Source organism: Topomyia yanbarensis, chromosome 3 (genome assembly GCF_030247195.1).
Source record: "Topomyia yanbarensis strain Yona2022 chromosome 3, ASM3024719v1, whole genome shotgun sequence".
NCBI classification, from domain to species: Eukaryota; Metazoa; Arthropoda; class Insecta; order Diptera; family Culicidae; genus Topomyia; species Topomyia yanbarensis.
In genome coordinates, this window is record NC_080672.1 from 64,370,991 (window position 1) to 64,392,009 (window position 21,019).

At 41.8% G+C, this 21,019-nt stretch overlaps 1 protein-coding gene across 1 annotated transcript; it reads left to right on the forward strand.

The window, feature by feature from the left end:
• Positions 1 to 2,788: 2,788 nt before the first annotated feature.
• LOC131686967 (uncharacterized) lies at positions 2,789 to 6,050 on the forward strand. Its single transcript, XM_058970999.1, has 4 exons — positions 2,789 to 3,318; positions 3,375 to 3,459; positions 3,515 to 5,909; positions 5,971 to 6,050. Exons 3-4 carry the CDS (start codon positions 4,139 to 4,141, stop codon positions 6,048 to 6,050), a joined length of 1,851 nt encoding a protein of 616 aa, XP_058826982.1. The 5' UTR covers positions 2,789 to 3,318; positions 3,375 to 3,459; positions 3,515 to 4,138.
• The last annotated feature ends 14,969 nt before the right edge of the window (positions 6,051 to 21,019 follow it).

The following is a 21,019-nucleotide window of genomic DNA, read 5'->3' on the forward strand; positions in this document are numbered from 1 at the left end:
AAAGGTTATATTAGAACTAGTTATTTCGGCATTTCCAATGGAAATTTCGAAATATTGGTACACGTACATCTAAGTATAAAATATTCAAACATATTCGAACATATGGATTCTCATATGGTAACCCTGGAAAGGGCATTTAATGATAGTGAAAGAAATAATTTGGCGACAAAAAAATTCGATGTACGTGTACCGTTAGTTATGTTGTAGTTAGTTGATGGCAACGGATTAGCTGAAATCATAACAGGTCGAGCTCCATGTACTAGGGCTGATCCTATTCTAAATGGGCGAGCACAGGTTTTGATTTTTTCAGACAAAGCACTCAGGAACTCCCCATTACTCCAGGAAAAACAGCAAATGCTTTCCATGCTCCATCAACCGGAGATCCTCCTTGGAACTGTAACGATGTGGGCATCGTTGTTGATAGGTAAATATAAAACCATAAGTTTTGTGGAGAGAATGTTTGCCGCGCAGCCTCTTTTATGATCGCACCCACCGCTACTGTCATAATAATTAGCATAGAAGCTATGCATAGCTGTCACCATCTGATGAATGTTACAGTGATATGCGCACTAAAATGCTTAGCGCGAGAATCTTTGCTGTCAGATAAATTTGTGTGTTTTAAGAACAATCATTACGTTTTCATCGCGAAACGTCTATCTTTTGAATGTGGAATTACATTCTTGGTTCGAGTACAGAACGTAATGCCTAGCCACCAGACGAAATACGGTTTCTCTTGCTAATCCGTCGACGAACCGGTGCCAATAACCGCGTTTTTCAGCTTTAACAAGTGTTTCATTTGCGTTTCTTTCGTCGCGTAGATTCGGAAAAATTCGGGCGATGTTGTGATATAAGGACTTTCACAACATCGCCCGAATTTTCACGTTTCGACGTTCAGAAAGTCATTATAGGACTGTACGTCTACAATGCTACAGTTTTCCCCGTACAATTTATATGCGGGATATATCGACAGTTCATGCGGAGTCTCTCCATAGATGCAAAACTTTTCGTGATTCCCTCCGCATTTTCCACACCATACTTTGTTTCTACAATGGGTAACTCTATGGCTCCATTGTTTGCAACGACGGCCGTTCATGCCCCGCGGCACAAAAAGGTGAATAGGCAGACCAGCTCCGTTAAAAAAAGGATGTGAGTGGTCGGAGCAATACAATGCACTGAACAGTCCAGCGACGCGAAGATTTCTAGCGACTTCAGTGGAATTGTCATTTCATGTTTTGACATTTTTGTTTTGGAATAAAGAAATACATTCTAATCTGAATAAATACTATTTTAATTTCAAGATAAAAGCAAGTAATAATTGATCGTTAGCTAAATGGTTGTAAAATATGGCCAATTGTCATCATTCATGCAGTCCAACAACAGCATGCAGTACCAAACACCGTGTATCATGCCCTTTATGCACATTATTATTTGGGAATGAGCAAAAAAGATATTGCTACAATTTATGGCAAGAGCTTGTCCGCAATTTATTCGTGGTTAGGAAGTTCGAAAATGAGGGCACAGAGAACAGACGTCCATCTTCAGCATTCAACTTGTGTAAAAATCTCTAACGGTTTCGAAGGTAGTTGAGATATCCAAACCAGGTTCGCTACTGTCGTCATGTTTTTTGTGGCTGAGTTCGACTGAATTGACAGTGGTTATTCCTTTACCCAGTCAAACTAGTCCGGAACCGGTTCGGACTTCCAGTATGAATCCCAGCTCTAATGCATGAACCGATAGTCAGAATCGGTTGTTTTATTTGAGCAAGATTCCATACTGAATCCATTCAGGATTTCGAACCGGTTCCGGAATGGATTTGACGGATAGTTGGGATAAGTTGGTTTGACGGCGCTAGTGTTTATCGTATATTAATTCAAATGTTTACACACGTTTTTTAAATATTTTTGTTCGATCATAGATGTCTGTTCTCTGTGATGAGGGTGTCTACCAACGAAAAAAGCGGATCCAAATCTACAAGAAGTTCAACGCGGAAATGAGATTATGGTTGGTGCAATTGTACCAGGAGCATCCTTTGCTATGACGAAGCTAAGGAGAACTTTCAGAAGCACTTTCAAATAAGCATAAGTGAATATTACCGTTCTCAAGCCATTTTTGTTATTATATTGGTTCATAAGAAAAAAGCAAACACGTTGATTTAATAAAATTAATAACTAATGAAATAGTGTGGTGTGGTCCTTAATAGGGCCAAAATAGGCACCCTACCTAAGTTAGTGTTGGCGCCCTCTATGCGGTCACAGGTAGAACTAAAATTTTCTAACCAAAACATAACTCGTATCAAGTGCTACAATTCTTCTGAACATACTATTCAACTAAATCTAACCATTATTTCACAAAAAGGTATAGTTCGTTGGAATCGAGTACTGATGCACAATCATGCACTACTAGGACCCTTGCGAGACTTCGTTAAACGTTTAATAACTTCTTCCAACAAAGCCGGATTGACTAGAAGTTTTCGACGAAGTTGTAGACAATTAAATTATCTTGCTCATTTTCACTTACAGCGATAATACGATGCACACAGTGCTACCTAGCGGCGAAAATGCGAGCTAGTGGGTTTTCTCCATATAATTATCGTAAAATCCCATACAAACTTCAAGCATATTGGCTCGGTAGTTAGATTTGTACGATATGCTTAAAATTTGGTACAAGTACTCCTGGTGGGACTAGAAATCGACTCTAATATGGGCCGATTGAATTTTCAATAATTCATTATTTTTCTGGGCAGTCTAATGTACTGTTACGTTTATTTTGTTTAGTAACGTAATAAAATATAAGCCCTAAGATACAGTACAGAAACAAATGAAATGATTGTGAAATGAGAGGCAGATGTCGCCACGCACGTCAACAACAAAGCAACCCTGCATCAATCAGACAGTAGCAACTGTCACCGCAATACACACGCATACCACCCGTCGTCGAAGAAAATCTCGTTTGACGTGAGGAAGTAGCAACGGTGTCAGTCAGAAAAAGCAGACCGCGGAAGAGGCACTTTTTCGGAAAGAGGTTAGTGCGGAAAGTTTAAACGGCCGGAAGACAACCCGGAGTGGTTCGCTGTCGTGTCCAGTGAAGGGGACAGATCAGGCCAACAACGAACGATTGCGCGCGACTCGGTAAGCGTTGGCGAAATACTGGTGACGGGCCATCGAAGTCAGAAAGCCGCTCGAACGGTACGACATTGCCACGTGGGGGAGTTAACCTCAAAACGACGGTTCGCCGGCGACGCAACCGGTGGAGATTGGCGAACAAGGACCGATAAACTGATAAGGACTGAGGATTAGCGATCAACTATTTGCTCAAGCGGTAAGCTAGTGACAGTCCGCTCGAGACTAAACTAATATGCGACTTGTAATCGACAGGCATAAAAACGATTCACACAGATCGTCGGCAACAAGTGCAAAAGGTTGCGCGAACGCACCGCACGGAAAAGGCCTTCCAAAGGAAGTAGGTGGCAACAAGTTGAAGGACCAAATGGAGGCTAATTCCCCTGTTGCCTCAGGGCCTTTATTTTCAGGTCTGAATCAGAGCGTACGGACAGCAAGCGGGTTCGGTCAGCAACCTACGAGGAAAGACGGCAGTACAGAACGAATCGATCGACTCTGAGTCTTCGACGACGACTATACGTCACACCAGCACGGAGGATGAGTTATCCGCGGGAGCATGACGGCACGGCCCATTGGTGTGAACGGCAGTATGCATCTCCGGGAAAAAACGGCGTGGCGGACATGGTAGGGGTGCACCCACAGCAAGCGTGAGTAAGAAGAAAAGAGAATAGGTAGAATAAGTAGATAGAGGAGAAGAGAGAACAGAAGGAGTAATGAGTAAAATAAAAAGCAGATAAAGCAGGGCAATGGAAGGAGAATAAAGTTTGTGTCGATGAAAATTTATGTTGTGGATTTTAGTTTCTTCAGTTTTGTGTGGCCTTTTACGAGCTTTCCGGGGCTGATCGAGGTTTTCGTTTCCCCCTCGACAGTCGCACACGCAACATTGGCGCCCAACTGAAAATCCACAAAAGTATACTACCGTTTAGCGAAATATTTTTTGGTTTAAGATTTTGGTTTTGTGCATATTATTATCTGGCCTACGATAATTTTATTTTAACCCTTACGCATATTTATACGAAATGGATTACACATTATTAACAGACGAAGAAGTGACCTATGAGTTGGCTCTACGTCACGTCGTCAACTTAGGTCCCACCACACATAGAGGGAAGGTGATTCGTCTCAAGGCGGTTATTCAAGAAGAATCCTTGAGAGATTTTAAACCCACTAGTTCAGACCATGTAATGAGTCCACAGTCCAACATTGAACTGTGTGAATCTCAGGTTCAACAACTGCACCTTAGCACTGAATCGGCCATTCACACAGCCGATAGTGCAGCTTTGAACCAAATCATAACACGTCTTAACCATTACCGTGATCGATTAAGATTAATTCGGTGCACGGGTGAACTGCGGGACACGCACGCATTGCTCACCATGCATGTTGAGGTGTTGTTGCGAAAAATTAAAAAGTCGAGTGTAGTGAATGATGTGCAGGATGAAAATACAGTGAATCAATCAAGACCGACTGGTGCAATCAGACGGACCATCAGCAAAGTAGATGAAGCAGTTGGAGGGAAAGAAGACAGCACGATCCCGCTGGATGGTAACCAAAGTCAAGAAACCACACCAACTCCAGTACCACAACCTCTTATGGCGTCCTTCTCGGATGGACAAGGCAGAGGATGGCGGCCCCTCAGTTCGTTTGAAGCACGCGACGACGATGATAGAAGGCAAGCAGACACAGGACGAGGTAGCAACTCACCACCACCTCCCTACATTCCACGAGGACCGGGAAGGGGGTCGCTGCTTACCAGTTCGTTTAATGTACGTGATGAGAATTACAGAAAACACACAGATTCAGACGGGTGGAATAATTCACTACCACCACCCTATATTTCAAGTAGAGATGAAAGGGGATATCATCCCGCAAGGGAGGAGGCAGTATCAGAAGCTCGCTGGTTGGAGGAGAGGATAAGGGAGGTACAGGACAGAGAGGAACGGAATCGAGAAGAATTCTGCAGGATGCGAAACGAGTTGGAGCGTCTAATCCGTCGAGAAAGACCAACGCCAGAACGGGGAGAGGAACGTAGGATGCAGAAGGCCGTACACAATTGGCCATTCAAATTTCGAGGCGAGAAGGATACGACATCACTCAACGTTTTCCTGGACCGCGTAGAAACCTTTGCTAGGTCGGAAGGTATGAGCGATGCAATGCTTCTGAGCTCCATCAAGCATTTACTTCAAGAAGACGCAATCGATTGGTACGCACGAGCAACTTCACAGCGCCTGCTGCATACATGGAACGACTTCAAGCGTGAAATTCGAAGAGAGTTTCTGCCAAGTGGTTATTCACAGATCCTTCGTCTGGAAGCCAGCTTCAGATACCAAGGGAAAGATGAGACGTTTGCGAAATACTATCGTGACATTGCAGCGCTCTTTCGCTTCGTGGAACCTCCAATCCCGGACGACGAAAAGTTTTTCGTAGTGAAAAAGAATATGAACGAAAACTATGCTGCTATCGTAACGGCAGCAAGGCCACGAACATTAGAGGAAATGGTCGAAGTATGTACTGGATATGATGAGACGAGAATGCTTCACAACAGACAACGCAGGATTCCGATTCCCCACAGTGCGTTACTTGAACCGAGCTTCGCTACCCCTGTAACAACAAACAGACCGATGCCGGTACCACAACAACAGCAACCATACCGGGTCAACAGAGTTCATTCGGTGGAGGTTGAAGGTTTTCCCGAGAGTGAAGCAGGAGAAGAAGATGTTGAGGACAAATGGCAGCACAGCATCGACGAACTCGTCGAGCAAGTTAACGCGTTGAAAATGAACCTGGAGAGTAAAACAGTGCGGCCAAACTTCACAATGCATAAGGAGCCGCAGCATAGGTTCGCAAATAGGTTCAACCGACTCGGCATGGAGCAGCAGCATAGCAGAGAAGCAGATCAATCATTCGTTCAGCATCAACAGTCGCAGGTAATGCACAGTCAACCGCGTCAATCGCAGCAGCAGATAGTTCAATCGAGAGTACAAGGCTGGCAACCAAGGCGGTGGACTCAAACCGCGATGGAAGAATCGAACGGTAACAACCAACGAAGTAACCGGTCGCAGCAAGCGCCAGAAAGGCAGAAAGAAATCCAATATGAAGAGAGGCAACTGAACAACCAACGATCATCAATCGTGTGCTGGAACTGTGACGAAGAGGGTCATCGGTTTATGGACTGTCCCAAACCACAGGCAATTCTTTTCTGTTACCGTTGCGGACGAAAGGGGTATTCGCTTCGCAGTTGTTTCACATGTCGCACAGACACGTCAAACTACCCAGCGGAGAACCAGCTATAGAGGGGAGCAGTTCTTCGCGCACTTTTGGACAACCCTTCGACATTCCTGAATTCAAAGACCTCAATTCTATCATTATTAATCCCGGAAGCGACAACCGTCCGCATGCCGTCATATCAGTGTTAGGGAAAGAGTTAATCGCTTTACTTGACAGCGGAGCAAACTGTTCTCTGTTAGGAGGAGGGAGAGTCGAACTGGCAGAGAAATACGGTCTACAGAAAGGAGCTGTCAGTGGCGGAATAAAAACGGCAGACGGTACAAAGCATAGAATCTCAAATTTTGTGTATCTTCCCATCGTGTACAACAACCGCAACGAGGTTCTACCCGTGTTGTTGGCACCATCAATCCCGGACTGTATCATTTTGGGAATGAATTTCTGGGACAAGTTTGGCGTAAAGGCAGTGTGTTGCGCAATTGAGGCGGAGAGTAAAGAGAAACAGAAAATAAATGACGATCAAGAGATGAAGCAGCTTACATCGGAACAGAAGAAGCGGTTGGAGCAAGCTATTCGAAAATTTCCGAAAGCACAAGAAGGAAAACTAGGTAGGACGAAATTATACGAGCATCGCATTGAGGTTGGAAACGCACCACCCCGCAAGCAACGGCACTATCCCATGTCACCGTATGTTCTACAAGAAGTGAATAGGGAGATCGATCGAATGATTGCACTAGATGTCATCGAGGAGGCTCAGTTTTCGCCATGGAACAACCCGTTGGTCGCCGTCAAAAAGAAGACAGGACAGTATCGTGTCTGCTTGGATGCCCGTCACCTCAATTCTATCATGATGAACGAAGGCTACCCAATCCCACAGATTGCAGCGATCACCAACAATCTCCGAAGCAGCAAATACATTTCATCGATTGACCTGAAAGACGCCTTCTGGCAATTGCCACTTCAGCTCGAATCGAGGCCGCTGACGGCTTTCACCGTTCCGTCTAGAGGCCACTTTCAGTTCAAGGTGGTGCCTTTCGGATTGTGCACAGCCAGCCAGGCCTTGGCGCGTCTCATGACGCACCTCTTCGCCGATCTAGAACCGCTGGTATTCCATTACCTAGACGACATAATTATCTGCTCGGAAACTTTCGAAGAGCACATAGCCCTGCTCGAAGAAGTGGCCCGCCGGCTGCAACAGGCAAATCTCACGATTTCATCGGAGAAGTCGATGTTTTGTAGGAAGAGCATGAAATACCTCGGCTACGTAATCGATGAACAAGGTTGGCGAGTAGATGATGAAAAAATCCAGGCCATCGTACAGTTTCCAACGCCGACTACACGGAAAGAAGTACAGCGTTTCCTAGGTGTTTGCAACTGGTACCGACGGTTTATTGCGGGATTCTCACAGCTAGCAGCTACACTTACGAACCTGACATCGAGGAAGACAAAGTTCCGCTGGATACCCGCAGCTGAAGAAGCTTTCCTCAAGTTAAAAGCAGCTCTAGTTTCGGCCCCGGTATTAGCCATGCCGGACTACAGCAAACCGTTTGCCATTGCGTGCGATGCCAGCGATACGGCGATCGGAGCAGTATTAACACAGGAGATAAACGGTGAAGAACATCCGATCAGCTACTTCTCGCAGAAGTTGTCATCGTCTGAGCGAAAGTACTCGGTCACCGAGCGGGAGTGTCTCGCAGTCATTCGAGCGATCGAGAAGTTTAGGGGCTACGTGGAAGGAATCAAATTCATCGTTCACTGCGACCATGCAGCCCTCAGCTATTTGAAGTCGATGAAGCACCCAACGGCCCTGATGAGCCGATGGCTATTGCGGCTAAATGCTTTCGATTTTGAGATCCGGTACAGAAAAGGTTCCATCAACGTTGTTCCAGATGCGCTCTCCAGAACGGTTTCGGAAGCAGTGTTCGAGGCTGATCAAGTGCAGGATCCGTGGTACAGAAAGCTGATGAAGAACGTAATGAACGGAGGTGATCAATTTCCAGACTTTCGCATTGCGAACAACACGCTGTTCAAGAACTGCCGTTGCAAGGATGAGGTTGGTGCTGTCCATCACAAGTGGAAACAGGTCGTTCCAAAAGAAGAACGGTTGCAACTAATCCGCAGATTCCACGACGAGCCAGCAGCTGCGCATTTAGGTCTCTACAAAACATGGCACAAACTACAAGCCCACTACTACTGGCCGCAGATGCAGCAGGAGATAAACGCCTACGTAAGGAACTGTGCAACCTGCAAAGCATGCAAAGCACCGGCAACGAGAATGATGCCGCAAATGGGGAATCTCAAGCCGGCGAAAATTCCATGGGAGATGATATCGGTTGACTTTGTCGGCCCACTCACACGTTCCAAGCGAGGAAACACGGTGTTATTGGTAGTAGTAGACTGGATCAGCAAGTACGTGATCGTCAAGCCAATGCGGCAAGCAGATTCGCAGAAAATGGTAGCGTTTTTAGAAGAAGAGGTATGCCTTAAGTTCTCACGCCCACGGCTAATATTATCCGACAATGGAAAGCAGTTTCAATCTATGGTTTTCAAATCCTGGCTTGCGAGACACAAGATCGGCCATATGAAAACAGCATTCTATTGTCCGCAGGTCAATAACACCGAACGCGTCAACCGAGTCGTAGTTACTTGCATCCGAGCGCTGCTGGACGGCGATCATCGAGAGTGGGATGAGAAGTTACCGGCAATCACGGCGGCAATAAACGCAGCAAGGCACGAAGCAACGGGCGTAAGTCCACACGAAGCGAATTTTGGACGGAACCTACTGTTGCATACAGACCTCTACACGCAGCAAGAACTGAACACTCCGGAGGATCCTAAGGTAGCGCAGGAAATGAGGCTATCGACCATTCGCCGAATTCAGAAGCTGATAACTGAACGCATCAAGAACAGCCACCAACGAGCAAAGCAGCGATACAACCTCCGCGCGAGATCTGTAGTATTCAAAGTCGGAGATCTGGTATGGAGGCGATCATTTGTACTCTCATCGAAAGCGGAACAGATCAGCAGCAAACTAGAGCCGAAATTCGTTCCGGCAATCGTCAAGGACATCCTTGGAACGAACCTGTACGTGTTAGAAGACATTTTGAGTGGGAAGAAAGGCAGGTATCACGCAAAGGATATCAAAGCCGACTGAAACGAACAAAGTCCAGCTATGTCGGCAGGTTCACCCTGCTAACCACGAGCATTGTGCCTCAAAAACACCGTTAGCCGATCGGGATAAATCGTGCCCTGTCATGGTGTGGCGAGCAATAACTTTTTTCAAACTACCTCCCCACCATGGCACACCAGCCAGCGTCAGTTGGATTCGAGGAGCTGTCTTGGAAGGCCCATGACAACTCGCAGTCGCAGCAAGGAGCTGTCGAGACGTGAGGGACGGGACAGGACTTCCAGCAACAAGGACAGAAACCTGCCAACCACAGGCGCGCCGTTAGCGAATCGGGAGAAAACGCATTTCGGGGAAGCAGAAGCCTTAGCAGGCGTTCCGTTCACGAATCGGGAGAAATCGTACCCTGCAGACTGTAAGCGGGTTGCAGGGAACTCAGCAGTACAGCATATAGTTTTCTGGATAGGAGGAGCGGAGACCCGGGGATCGACGACTGCAAATCGGTTCGGCGCGGAGTCGATGCTTACGGTCACTATCAGGCACAGGTGTGGTACTGATAGAGAAGAGAGCGGAAACAGAATGGGATAAGACTACGCACATCATAGAGCTATGAGTTGCATCAGCTACCAAAAATCAAAACACGATATCGGCACTACAAACACATCTACGACTGGATTGATGTACACAAACCCCCTCAGTGTTTCCAGTAAGATAGAATGCGTGGCCAAGGGTTAATGATCTGGGGATCGTCATGAAATCTTCAACCCAAAGCAACGCGAACCAGGGCGCGGTAAAACCCTATTTTCGGGCTCATGGCGATTTAGTCGCAGAAATGCTTCTTTTCTCAGTAATAAGCACAAACCAAAACAAACCAATTTTGTCCTTGTAAACATAGCACCTTATTGTTTCATGTGAGATTAAGTCTATTTTAGCCAATACAATAGACTAGAATCCGATTTGTATGTTTTGCCGTAGTTAGATCGGTTTTGAGAAAGGTGGACAAGGACTTTGGTCAGAGACAATTTGAGAGGTCGAAGATTCTGCCAGAGGAACCTGGCGTGATTATGTAACTATGGGATTAGGTTTAAGATAATGCAGTGTAGGCGACAGTCATGATTTGATTTGGCAAGCAACTAAGGCTTGCAGATAAAGATATATTGAGGTGATGAATAAGGATGAATAACTTGAGGTATGCTCAAGAGCTTAGTTGACCGATTTGTCTCTGACCATCATCCTAAGGGATGAGTTAAGATTTTGTGAATTTTTCATAAATCGTTCGATCACCGATTTATGAAAAATTCTTCCGCTACGGTAGAGTTGTGTTACGTTTATTTTGTTTAGTAACGTAATAAAATATAAGCCCTAAGATACAGTACAGAAACAAATGAAATGATTGTGAAATGAGAGGCAGATGTCGCCACGCACGTCAACAACAAAGCAACCCTGCATCAATCAGACAGTAGCAACTGTCACCGCAATACACACGCATACCACCCGTCGTCGAAGAAAATCTCGTTTGACGTGAGGAAGTAGCAACGGTGTCAGTCAGAAAAAGCAGACCGCGGAAGAGGCACTTTTTCGGAAAGAGGTTAGTGCGGAAAGTTTAAACGGCCGGAAGACAACCCGGAGTGGTTCGCTGTCGTGTCCAGTGAAGGGGACAGATCAGGCCAACAACGAACGATTGCGCGCGACTCGGTAAGCGTTGGCGAAATACTGGTGACGGGCCATCGAAGTCAGAAAGCCGCTCGAACGGTACGACATTGCCACGTGGGGGAGTTAACCTCAAAACGACGGTTCGCCGGCGACGCAACCGGTGGAGATTGGCGAACAAGGACCGATAAACTGATAAGGACTGAGGATTAGCGATCAACTATTTGCTCAAGCGGTAAGCTAGTGACAGTCCGCTCGAGACTAAACTAATATGCGACTTGTAATCGACAGGCATAAAAACGATTCACACAGATCGTCGGCAACAAGTGCAAAAGGTTGCGCGAACGCACCGCACGGAAAAGGCCTTCCAAAGGAAGTAGGTGGCAACAAGTTGAAGGACCAAATGGAGGCTAATTCCCCTGTTGCCTCAGGGCCTTTATTTTCAGGTCTGAATCAGAGCGTACGGACAGCAAGCGGGTTCGGTCAGCAACCTACGAGGAAAGACGGCAGTACAGAACGAATCGATCGACTCTGAGTCTTCGACGACGACTATACGTCACACCAGCACGGAGGATGAGTTATCCGCGGGAGCATGACGGCACGGCCCATTGGTGTGAACGGCAGTATGCATCTCCGGGAAAAAACGGCGTGGCGGACATGGTAGGGGTGCACCCACAGCAAGCGTGAGTAAGAAGAAAAGAGAATAGGTAGAATAAGTAGATAGAGGAGAAGAGAGAACAGAAGGAGTAATGAGTAAAATAAAAAGCAGATAAAGCAGGGCAATGGAAGGAGAATAAAGTTTGTGTCGATGAAAATTTATGTTGTGGATTTTAGTTTCTTCAGTTTTGTGTGGCCTTTTACGAGCTTTCCGGGGCTGATCGAGGTTTTCGTTTCCCCCTCGACAGTCGCACACGCAACAGTACATACGCCATTATGTAAATAGTCACCGTAGTCACGCCAATCTTTCGCGTTTATTTCTGACATATCCTAACCATCCTAACTCCAGTTTTAATATGTGTTTTTATGGTACTGTGCTAGTACGTTGTTCTTAGTATTTAGTTATTGAACAAAGGTGAAACTGCATTACATAGTATATCGTTTTTTACTCAGTACTGGTTTGCAGAAAAAAGGGCCGACAGAGAAACCGGCTCCATAATGTCAACTCGGAGCAACCTACTACACACATCAGGGATGAAAAGTTTAAGGAGACTAGGAAAAACACTGCCAATGCAAAAACAACCGTTGATCGGAAATATGTAAGAAACAAACCAGTACGTCGGTGCACCTGCACGTGGATCATGTCCTTTAGTCGCAAGTTGTACCCCAATAGTCAACACAATTCTGGTGAAATAGGATGTCCCATTTGTCGTATCGCGCTAGATACGAAAAGCACTAGGGCTCATTTTGATAATCATGGTAGCGAGTTCACTATTTCGCTTACATCAGGTGATCGAAAAATGAACCGAAATTTCCGTTTGGAGGTTAGGTATTGGTCTAACGATTCCAGGATAAGCATACGGGTAGAAAATGAAACCAAAAAGGTACTAATACTTCGCGCTGTGTATCTTCTGCATAAAAACAAACAACTGGATTCGACATTCAAAGGTGTGCTGCGTATGACTTCCGGATATTCGCACGAAATCAAGCACTGCATCAATGAGTGTATTCCGGATCACCTTTACAGTATCTTAATATCTGCTACCGATGCATTCAGTCGGGTAGAAATCCTCGAACAGTATCGCGTACCGTTGCAGAGGAGTGGAATGATTGGGTAAGTTTACTTTTTGACTTCAGAGATATGTATGTCTGAATTTTCTTTGTTGATATTTACCCTTCCTCGTGTTTTATAAATCGTTAATTTTACATACTCTGTGGCGATGCGTTGAGATCTAGGGACAGATCACTTGTGATGCATTTCAAAAAATCAGCTAAATTAAATGCATTTCTTTCCATCAAAATAGAAATTTATAATGTATTTTGCGTTGCGTCGAATATATTTTGCGTTGCGTGTAATACGTCAAAACCCTACAAAAACTAGCCCTACATTCAACAAAACGTCGAACAAAGTGAATCAGCGTAGGGCGTTTGTTAAACAAACTTTTCTGCGAGGGAGTTTAAAGTTGATGCAAAAATGGAAATTAAACGCATTTTTTCTAATTTGATGCAAATTTGTTATACATTTCTAGAGTGATCTGCCCCTAGGTTGAGATCGTTTCCGCATCGCGGCTATTAAAGCACTTTGAACGGTTCAAATAGACTAACAGATTATCGTGCTCTCAATATACTTACAAAATTACGTAAACAAAGGGCCTAACTGCTACGTTATTCACTTTTTATGGCGGGCATAATGTCGAGCACATGCGGGCGTTGCTCGTGTACTGTTAACTGCCTAGTCATGAAATCTAAGCTGCATTGTAATTTGGATTATACGACTAAACGAAGTTACTGTTCCCTATTCGTGTTATCGATTTTAACACATTTGGATTTTTAGAGACGTCTTTTGTTACACGTACAAACATAGTGTCATTTCACATCAATGTTAAAGTATTGTGGGCTAGTACGCAATAATGTTTTAAAATAAAATTCTTCAGTATGTGTGAGTGTAATTTCTGTTGAGAATTTTGAAGCGTTACAAACTGGAGCTGGATTTTTGTAGAAAGCTTGTTTGGTTGATACGTATTTATCTTGCCAAACGGCCTGCGCACCGAAGATGGCAATAATATTAGTTTTCCTTCGAGTCCCGCTCGGTCGTTGCCGCGTTGTAAGCATTTTCTAAACTAATTAAATGAAGTGGGCCGCACGGTATCATAGTCATACAGCGGATGTTTATGAATTGTGTTTATGAGTTGTGTCTCGCGCTGTTCGCCTTGTCTACTCTCTTGTTTCAAATAGTCGTTTTCATTCTTCTATTGGAAATTCAGAGCGCTACAAAGAATTACTGGAATCATACGATGTAAATTTGAATAAATCATTTGGAGATTGTTGATATTGAAAGTATTTCGCTGCTTTATGGAGATGTGATTTCATGCTATGACTCATATTTTGGTACGGTAATCGGATTGTAATTCATAAGTGCATATCACATACACCCAAAACGGCACGCTCAGATTTTCTGTTTTTGGGCTCACAATCTCATTCCCAAAAGCAATCCTTTTTGAACATTGAGCTGTTCGCACACAATTCGAGTATATGTTTGAAATGTGCTTAAAGTGTTTTTAATATATATATATCGAGGTCTTTTGTGTACGCAGTTAAATGATAAAATGCAAAGTTAGCACAGTATGGTTGTTAAAAATTTGAAATAGGTGCAGGCCAAGTTTACACTGGAAGAATATTGGTTACATCCCGAAGGAAATCAAGTGACTATCTGAAGGCAGTTTCCAGTAAATGGACGGATGAATTGCTGTAGATCCAGTCAAGATTACAGATAAGTGCTAGTTTTCCAATTTGGCTTATCTTTCCGTGATACAACCTATGTTGTTTTTGCATAAGAGCGCTTAGAGAAAACAAAGTTGGTTGATTTAAATGGATGTTTTCGATAGAATTTCGGGTTAGAATTCTATCCATTTTTTAGTTCATTGGCGATGAACCTACGTTCAAAACTGATTCAATTTAACAGTTTGACAGTAGTTGGGTTTGAAATGGAGTCACTTTCTGCCTCAAGTAAAAGGGACATCAGGTTTAAAGGAGGGGTAAGAGTTTCAGTGTCAAAAAAACACTTTTTATGCGTTTTTTAGAAATTTTCAATAACATTCTGTAGTTCTTCTATGCAAGAGTTTCGACAAGCGACTCGGTGACGAAGCTTTTTGTGAGCATTGCAAAAAACACTCATTTTCGAAATCTCAAAGACCTTTCATATTGTGACAAATGACAACTTAGATGCCAAATTTTACATCAGTTGGATAATTTTACAACCCCGTCGTGGGAAAAGCTGGAGTTTTGCGGCATTTTGTTCAAAGAATTCATCATTCTTAATAGTTATTTTACTCTATGCTGCAAAACATACATTTTTAGTAGTTTTGCTAGTGTAAGGGAGTCTTAGAGATCCGACGGTGCTTTTTCGGCCTTTGTCGGAGTACGTGATGTTGTGGTTCTGGAGCGTTTTGTCATTCGTATCGTATTTAGCCATTTTCTCGTGCATGTGTCTCTATTGTTCTTCAAGCAACGGAAAGAGATAGAGATTAGGTGTCTTCCACAAAGTTGTAGAACAAGCATTTCAAAATAATTCTTCCGAACATCTCGATATTCTATCTCACTTCTATGAAAAATTAGTGTTGGTGCCCTCTATACGGTTACAGGTGGAACTAAAGTTTTCTAACCAAAACATAACTCGTATTATGTACTATAATTCTTGTGAACATACGACTCAAATACCACTTCGTTAAAAGTTTAATAACTTCTTTTAACAAAGCCGGATTCACTAGCAGTCTTCGACAATATTGTAGGTAATTAAATTATCTTTCTTATTTTCACTTATAGTGATAATATGATGCATACAGTGCCACCTAGCGGCAAAAATGCGTTTTAGTTGGTATTCTCCATGTAAATTGTCGACTTGTCCGGTAGCTAGACTTGTCCGATTTGCTTCAAATTTGGAGTAAGTACTCCTAGTGGGACTAGGAATCGACTCAGGGGTGGGCCGATTAAGTTCTCAAAAATCCATCATTTTTCTGGGCACTCTACCCAAGTAACAATTTTAGTTTTATCACTGAGAACTGACATACAAGTAAAGTTTTCAACTTTTGTAAGAAATTAAACCGTCGCTTTGAAATGACAACAGCAAGTAGCAACTTGCCACTCTTCGGCGCTTCGATCGGCCAGCAATCGCTATACGGGACTTGTATGCAAACTTGGATACAATGGTGACTCACGCATGCAAACCTGTATGCGATGGTGATTTTCAACGTATTTTCATTTAAACGTTTACACAAGTTTTTCGGGAAAGTTTGTTCTAGCTTATATGTCTGTTCTCTGTGGTTTTATTAAAATCTATAAGCGGTTTTTGGGATTTTTATTTGTAAAACAAGTATTAAAACTTTCAACTCTATGAAAACCTTCTAATCACCGCTACAAAATAACATTCCAACTAGTTGGCCCAATCTACATTGAGTTTTTAAAGCATCTTTAAGAATGCACAAAAAACTGTTATAAAACTCTTCTGAAGCAGCACACATATTTTCGGAAAGGTTTTTAAATCCACTTTAAAAACAATATTAAATTTGTTTAATAACATTGATCCCATTTTAAATAAGCTATAAATCTTTTCTTATTTATCGTTGCTTTTGAAGGCAGGAATGTAAACAAATAATATAAACATCGTCCTTGTTTCGTGAAAGAGAGAAAAAATGTGCGTGTAATTTTAATAATCAGTCTAGTGAAATCTAATATTGAATTTGCGAATTTTAAATCTTTCCCAGTCATGAAGAACATACGGTTCAAATTTTATCGTGAATGTAGCAATAAAATTTAGAATCGCAAACCTTCACTTTAATTATAATGCTGTTTTGGCAAAAAAGTACGCAAAGCTAAATAAATTAAAATACCTATTTCGTTACAATTTGCATACCAATTAATTTTGCCAGGCTCTTTAATTATTTCTAGTGTTTAGATAACAGTATAAAGCGGGTACTTATTCTATATTCATTCATTTAGAAAAGTTGCAATAATTCGTATTTCAAGATAAAAAGTTTTTACAAATGGCGACTATATGGCAATCATAATAATGCCATTAAGCGATTTACTCTTCACCATAATAAAATAATAATAAAGTATTGACCATAAATCAAATTATTCACAACAAATACGTTATAAAACTGCGAGTATTTATAACTGCAACGGCAGAAGCTTGATTCTCTTATAAGAGTTTTGAAGACGCTTTTCGTCGACTGTCTTATTTTATAGAGAATGTTTATAAAATAGCATTAAGATTGGTTACAGGGTTTTATAGTAGCGTTAGCCATATAATTTATTGTGCATTTGCCAAAAAGCAATTAATAAACCAAAAAGGAATTTTTATTATTATTCTAAATTACACAGTTTATTGGAGGTTGGAAGAGAGCTTTAACATTTTAATAAAACCTGAATTTCCTGGCAATTTTTATTACTTTTATAAAACCTATAGAAATTGTGGTGACTGCAATAAAACCTTTATACATTTAGTTAAAACCGAAAAGCATTAGATTTGTTGCTTGGGTAGTCCGGACCCTGCCGAAAATTTTCAACCTTGTTGAACGTGGAAGGTTGTCAGGAACAAGGGAGAAACTGATTCGTTGCCTATAAAATTCAGAAATATTGGATTTTTTTGACATTTGGTCGAGAAACCTAGTTTTTCATCAAATGCCCTAGTACCCCAACTTTCCGTCTTGTTCCTGAAGTGAAACATTTACCATGTGATTTCTGAACGTTTTTCACACTGAAAATAGAAAATTGAGTAATGATTTATTGTTAAATGGAGTTGATATGTGGTATTTCATGATAAAATGTGGAATCGGGACTGAATGTCAAAGGGTCTAGTGCATTTTAGTTTTAGCGATGGCAACTCTACTTTTATTTTGTTCCTTATGATATTTCACATTCAACAAGGTACATTTAATAAAATTTGATTTAGAAATATCAGAGATGTATGCATGAGGAAAAGATGGAGTTCGAAGTGAATGATGCCCTAGGGCCCCAGCTTCTCGTATTCTGGCAGTGGTCGCGGGGATGTCTATCGATTTCTGATACTTTTTCACGTTGGACGGACAGCAAAATATGTAGAACAGAGTAGCTGTAGGCAGGGGCGGATCCAGAAAAAAATTTCGGGAGGGGTCTGAAATTTCGATTTTAAAATAATTGTACAACTCGTATTACTTATTAACCTTATTTAATGGATATCAGTTTTGTTGGTTAAATTTGGATTGAAAGGATTATTAGTTTGAAACTATTATAAAATTGAAACTAATTTAAAATTTCTCAACTAGTAAAATAATTTCGGAGGGGGTCCGGACCCCCAGGACCCTCCCCCTGGATCCACCACTGGCTGTAGGGAATGGGAGATATTTGGGAAAAAATGTCCCAAAAACCCAACTTTATGTATTTTTCGAGAAACAAATACCTTTCGATTGAAGTGCTAAATTTCTATAAATTGTAATTTTCCGAGAATTACAGAGCGAGTAAAGGCGCTTTAACCTAGGCTCACCAGGGCAAGGTGTAAATACCTTTGTCCCATCCCAAAGAACCAAAGGAGTGACATTAACCTTCTTAGTCAAGTCACTCCCAACGATTTTTCATATCCCCTTAAGGTGAAGATATGTGGAAGCCACGTTGCTAGGCACCGACTCGCTTGTTTACATTGAGAAAAACTGAAATCTGAAGTGAAAATTCAAACGCACAAATGAGAGTTTCCGAACATTTTCCTTTGGTCATCTACACATTGGCAGAAAATTTGAAGTTTTGTTAGTAAACGATTAAAGTTTCGCGAGTGTTTTTGCAGTGGTGTGATAATGAAGTGCATTTGAAAAAGTGCAATGAACACGAGAAGAAGAAAAATAAGAGTGTTTCGAAAAGAAACCCCACGTGAAGAGGGGTGATATTTTCGCACAAAATAGGAGCTAGAGATGGCATCCCGTCAAAAACTCGGATTGATTGTATAGGAAAATGTTCTAGCTCCCTTAAGTAGCAGTTTCGTGGCAAACCAGCAAGGTTAGTGTGTTAAAAAACGTATTGTTATATTTGCTCATGTCAGATACATGGTTAGGCAGGGGAGGGGGGTGTGTGCGGCGTAGCAGCTATGTTGTGGCTCGCATGTATAATGTCCTTAAAACTGAAACGGTCGGTACGGTTGTCCTCGTTTCTTCCTTCTTCAAGATGCAAAAGGGTTCGTTAGTTAGATTCTTCATTAAATGAATAATTTAATTGCCGTATAATTTTGAAACATCTTTAAACACAAACTCTGCACAGTAGGCCTGGCCGTTTTAATATTTGCGACATATTACACATAGTATGCTTCAAATAATAATGTTGACAAGAAAAACTCTAATGAATAACTGCAGTGTTTTCCAGGATGCTTTTCAATACTGGCTGTGTAAGGATTAGAATAGAATAGAAATAGAATAGAATTGAGCTGTTCGCACACAATTCGAGATGAGCGCAACGCGCACGAAAAAAAACGATGACACACACTCACACACAAGGAAACTTTGTTAGTATTTGGTTTCGTATCTTTCTTCTACACACCCAACCACTGTAAGCAATCTCATCACCATTGCTGCTGCATTGCATTTTGTTTTGTTTTATTCTTTTCTCCGTTGCTATAAATAGGTCGTGACCTGAAACTTCTAGTAAAAAAACTCTGATATCAGATTCTAGATTAGAACCGACAAACTTCTATTCGGTAAAAACACCTCTTTACTACCCGCATCATGACGACACACTGGTGGAGAAGTAAAATGGCATATATAAGCTTCACACTAATGATGAGTGAGATAATATCGTTTGCCTCTCCACCGCCGCGTCGGTATTTCAGTAGCGCAATTCATGTTCATGATTTCAGGATCTTAGTCACGATTTTAGATATTTTTGTCACTAGTTGTGTGATTTGTGTTCATGATTTTAGGATCTTACTCACGATTTTCATAATTTCTGTTCATGTTGTCATGATATTTTATTTTGGAGCTTACTTTCAAAGAGTAATGTAACTAATGTTCACGATATCAGCAGTTTTTTGGTTACTAACGGTTTTTTAACTCGGAATAACGTAACAATATGAACTGAATCATTAGAATAAGACTCGTTCGCGATATCTGGTTCTGTGAACTATATCACGCTCACTATTTGGGGTTATCAGTGCAGTTTTTGTTTTCTGTCCGGACATCACAATGAACCTTATCAAATGAATAACGATGTTCGAGGTGCTGGATATTTCTTGGAAAAGTGCATGAAACAAAAATGATTCCACAAATAATTCTCCGAATGTTGTGAAAGAGTTCACGTAAAAATTTCATTACCATGTTTCATGAAATTGTAAATGATTAGATATATCTTCTAAATATCACAAGCACGCAAATAGATAATAGATAGATCGTAAATCATTTTTTTTTACGAAAACGAATGATAAGCTGTGACTATTATACTAGGAATCACGAACCAGTTCACGAATACATGAATAATATTTCATGATTTCGTGAGCTATTTCACGAGCACGGATATTGGATCGTGACTAATATATTAGGAATCATGAACCAGTTCGCGAATGCATGAATAATCTTTGAAGATTTTGTGAACCATTTCACGAGCACGGATATTGTATCGTGAATAATATATTAGGGATCATGAATTAGTTCACGAGGATTGAATGGATTCAAAAATTCCAAATTTCGTGAAATAGTTCACGAAAAAATAACCAGAATATTTTGATTTTGTGAACTAATGTTCCTATAACCATGAAAAAATCATGAGCCAACCTTTGGTTTTATGAATAATGTTCATAAAGTTGTGAACTAGCTCTTGGCGGAAACCGTGACTGAAGTTCACAATACAAAACAAAATATTTCCACAAATAAAAGCGTTATGCGGGCGATACTGAAGGGAAATAGAACATAATTATAAAAGCCATGATTTTTGTTCATGGTCCTGTTTTCGTTACGTGAAAGCGTGATTGTTCCAGAATTCATGGCACTTTATTCACGATTTTGGGAACAATTGTTTCCCGTATGGTTGAACACTAACGCATCGTTTGGGAGCTTTTCGTTCACAGTTCATGAGCGAAAAAACAGAACCAATTCCGCTCTCAAAGATTCGTTTTGCGTGTAGATATTCCTGATTTACTCACGATTACATCCATTAGGATATTCACATACATTCTATGTGAAAGTCCAATGATTGTTATTGGTTTTTGTCAATAGGTTTTCACTGATATACCAAT

Bases quoted from the DNA above. Each gene is read 5' to 3' on its own strand.
- LOC131686967 (XM_058970999.1), top strand. From the start codon at position 4,139: ATGGATTACACATTATTAACAGACGAAGAAGTGACCTATGAGTTGGCT. The intron at 5,910-5,970 runs GTAAAACAGTGC...GTTCGCAAATAG, and splicing joins GTTGAAAATGAACCTGGAGA to GTTCAACCGACTCGGCATGG.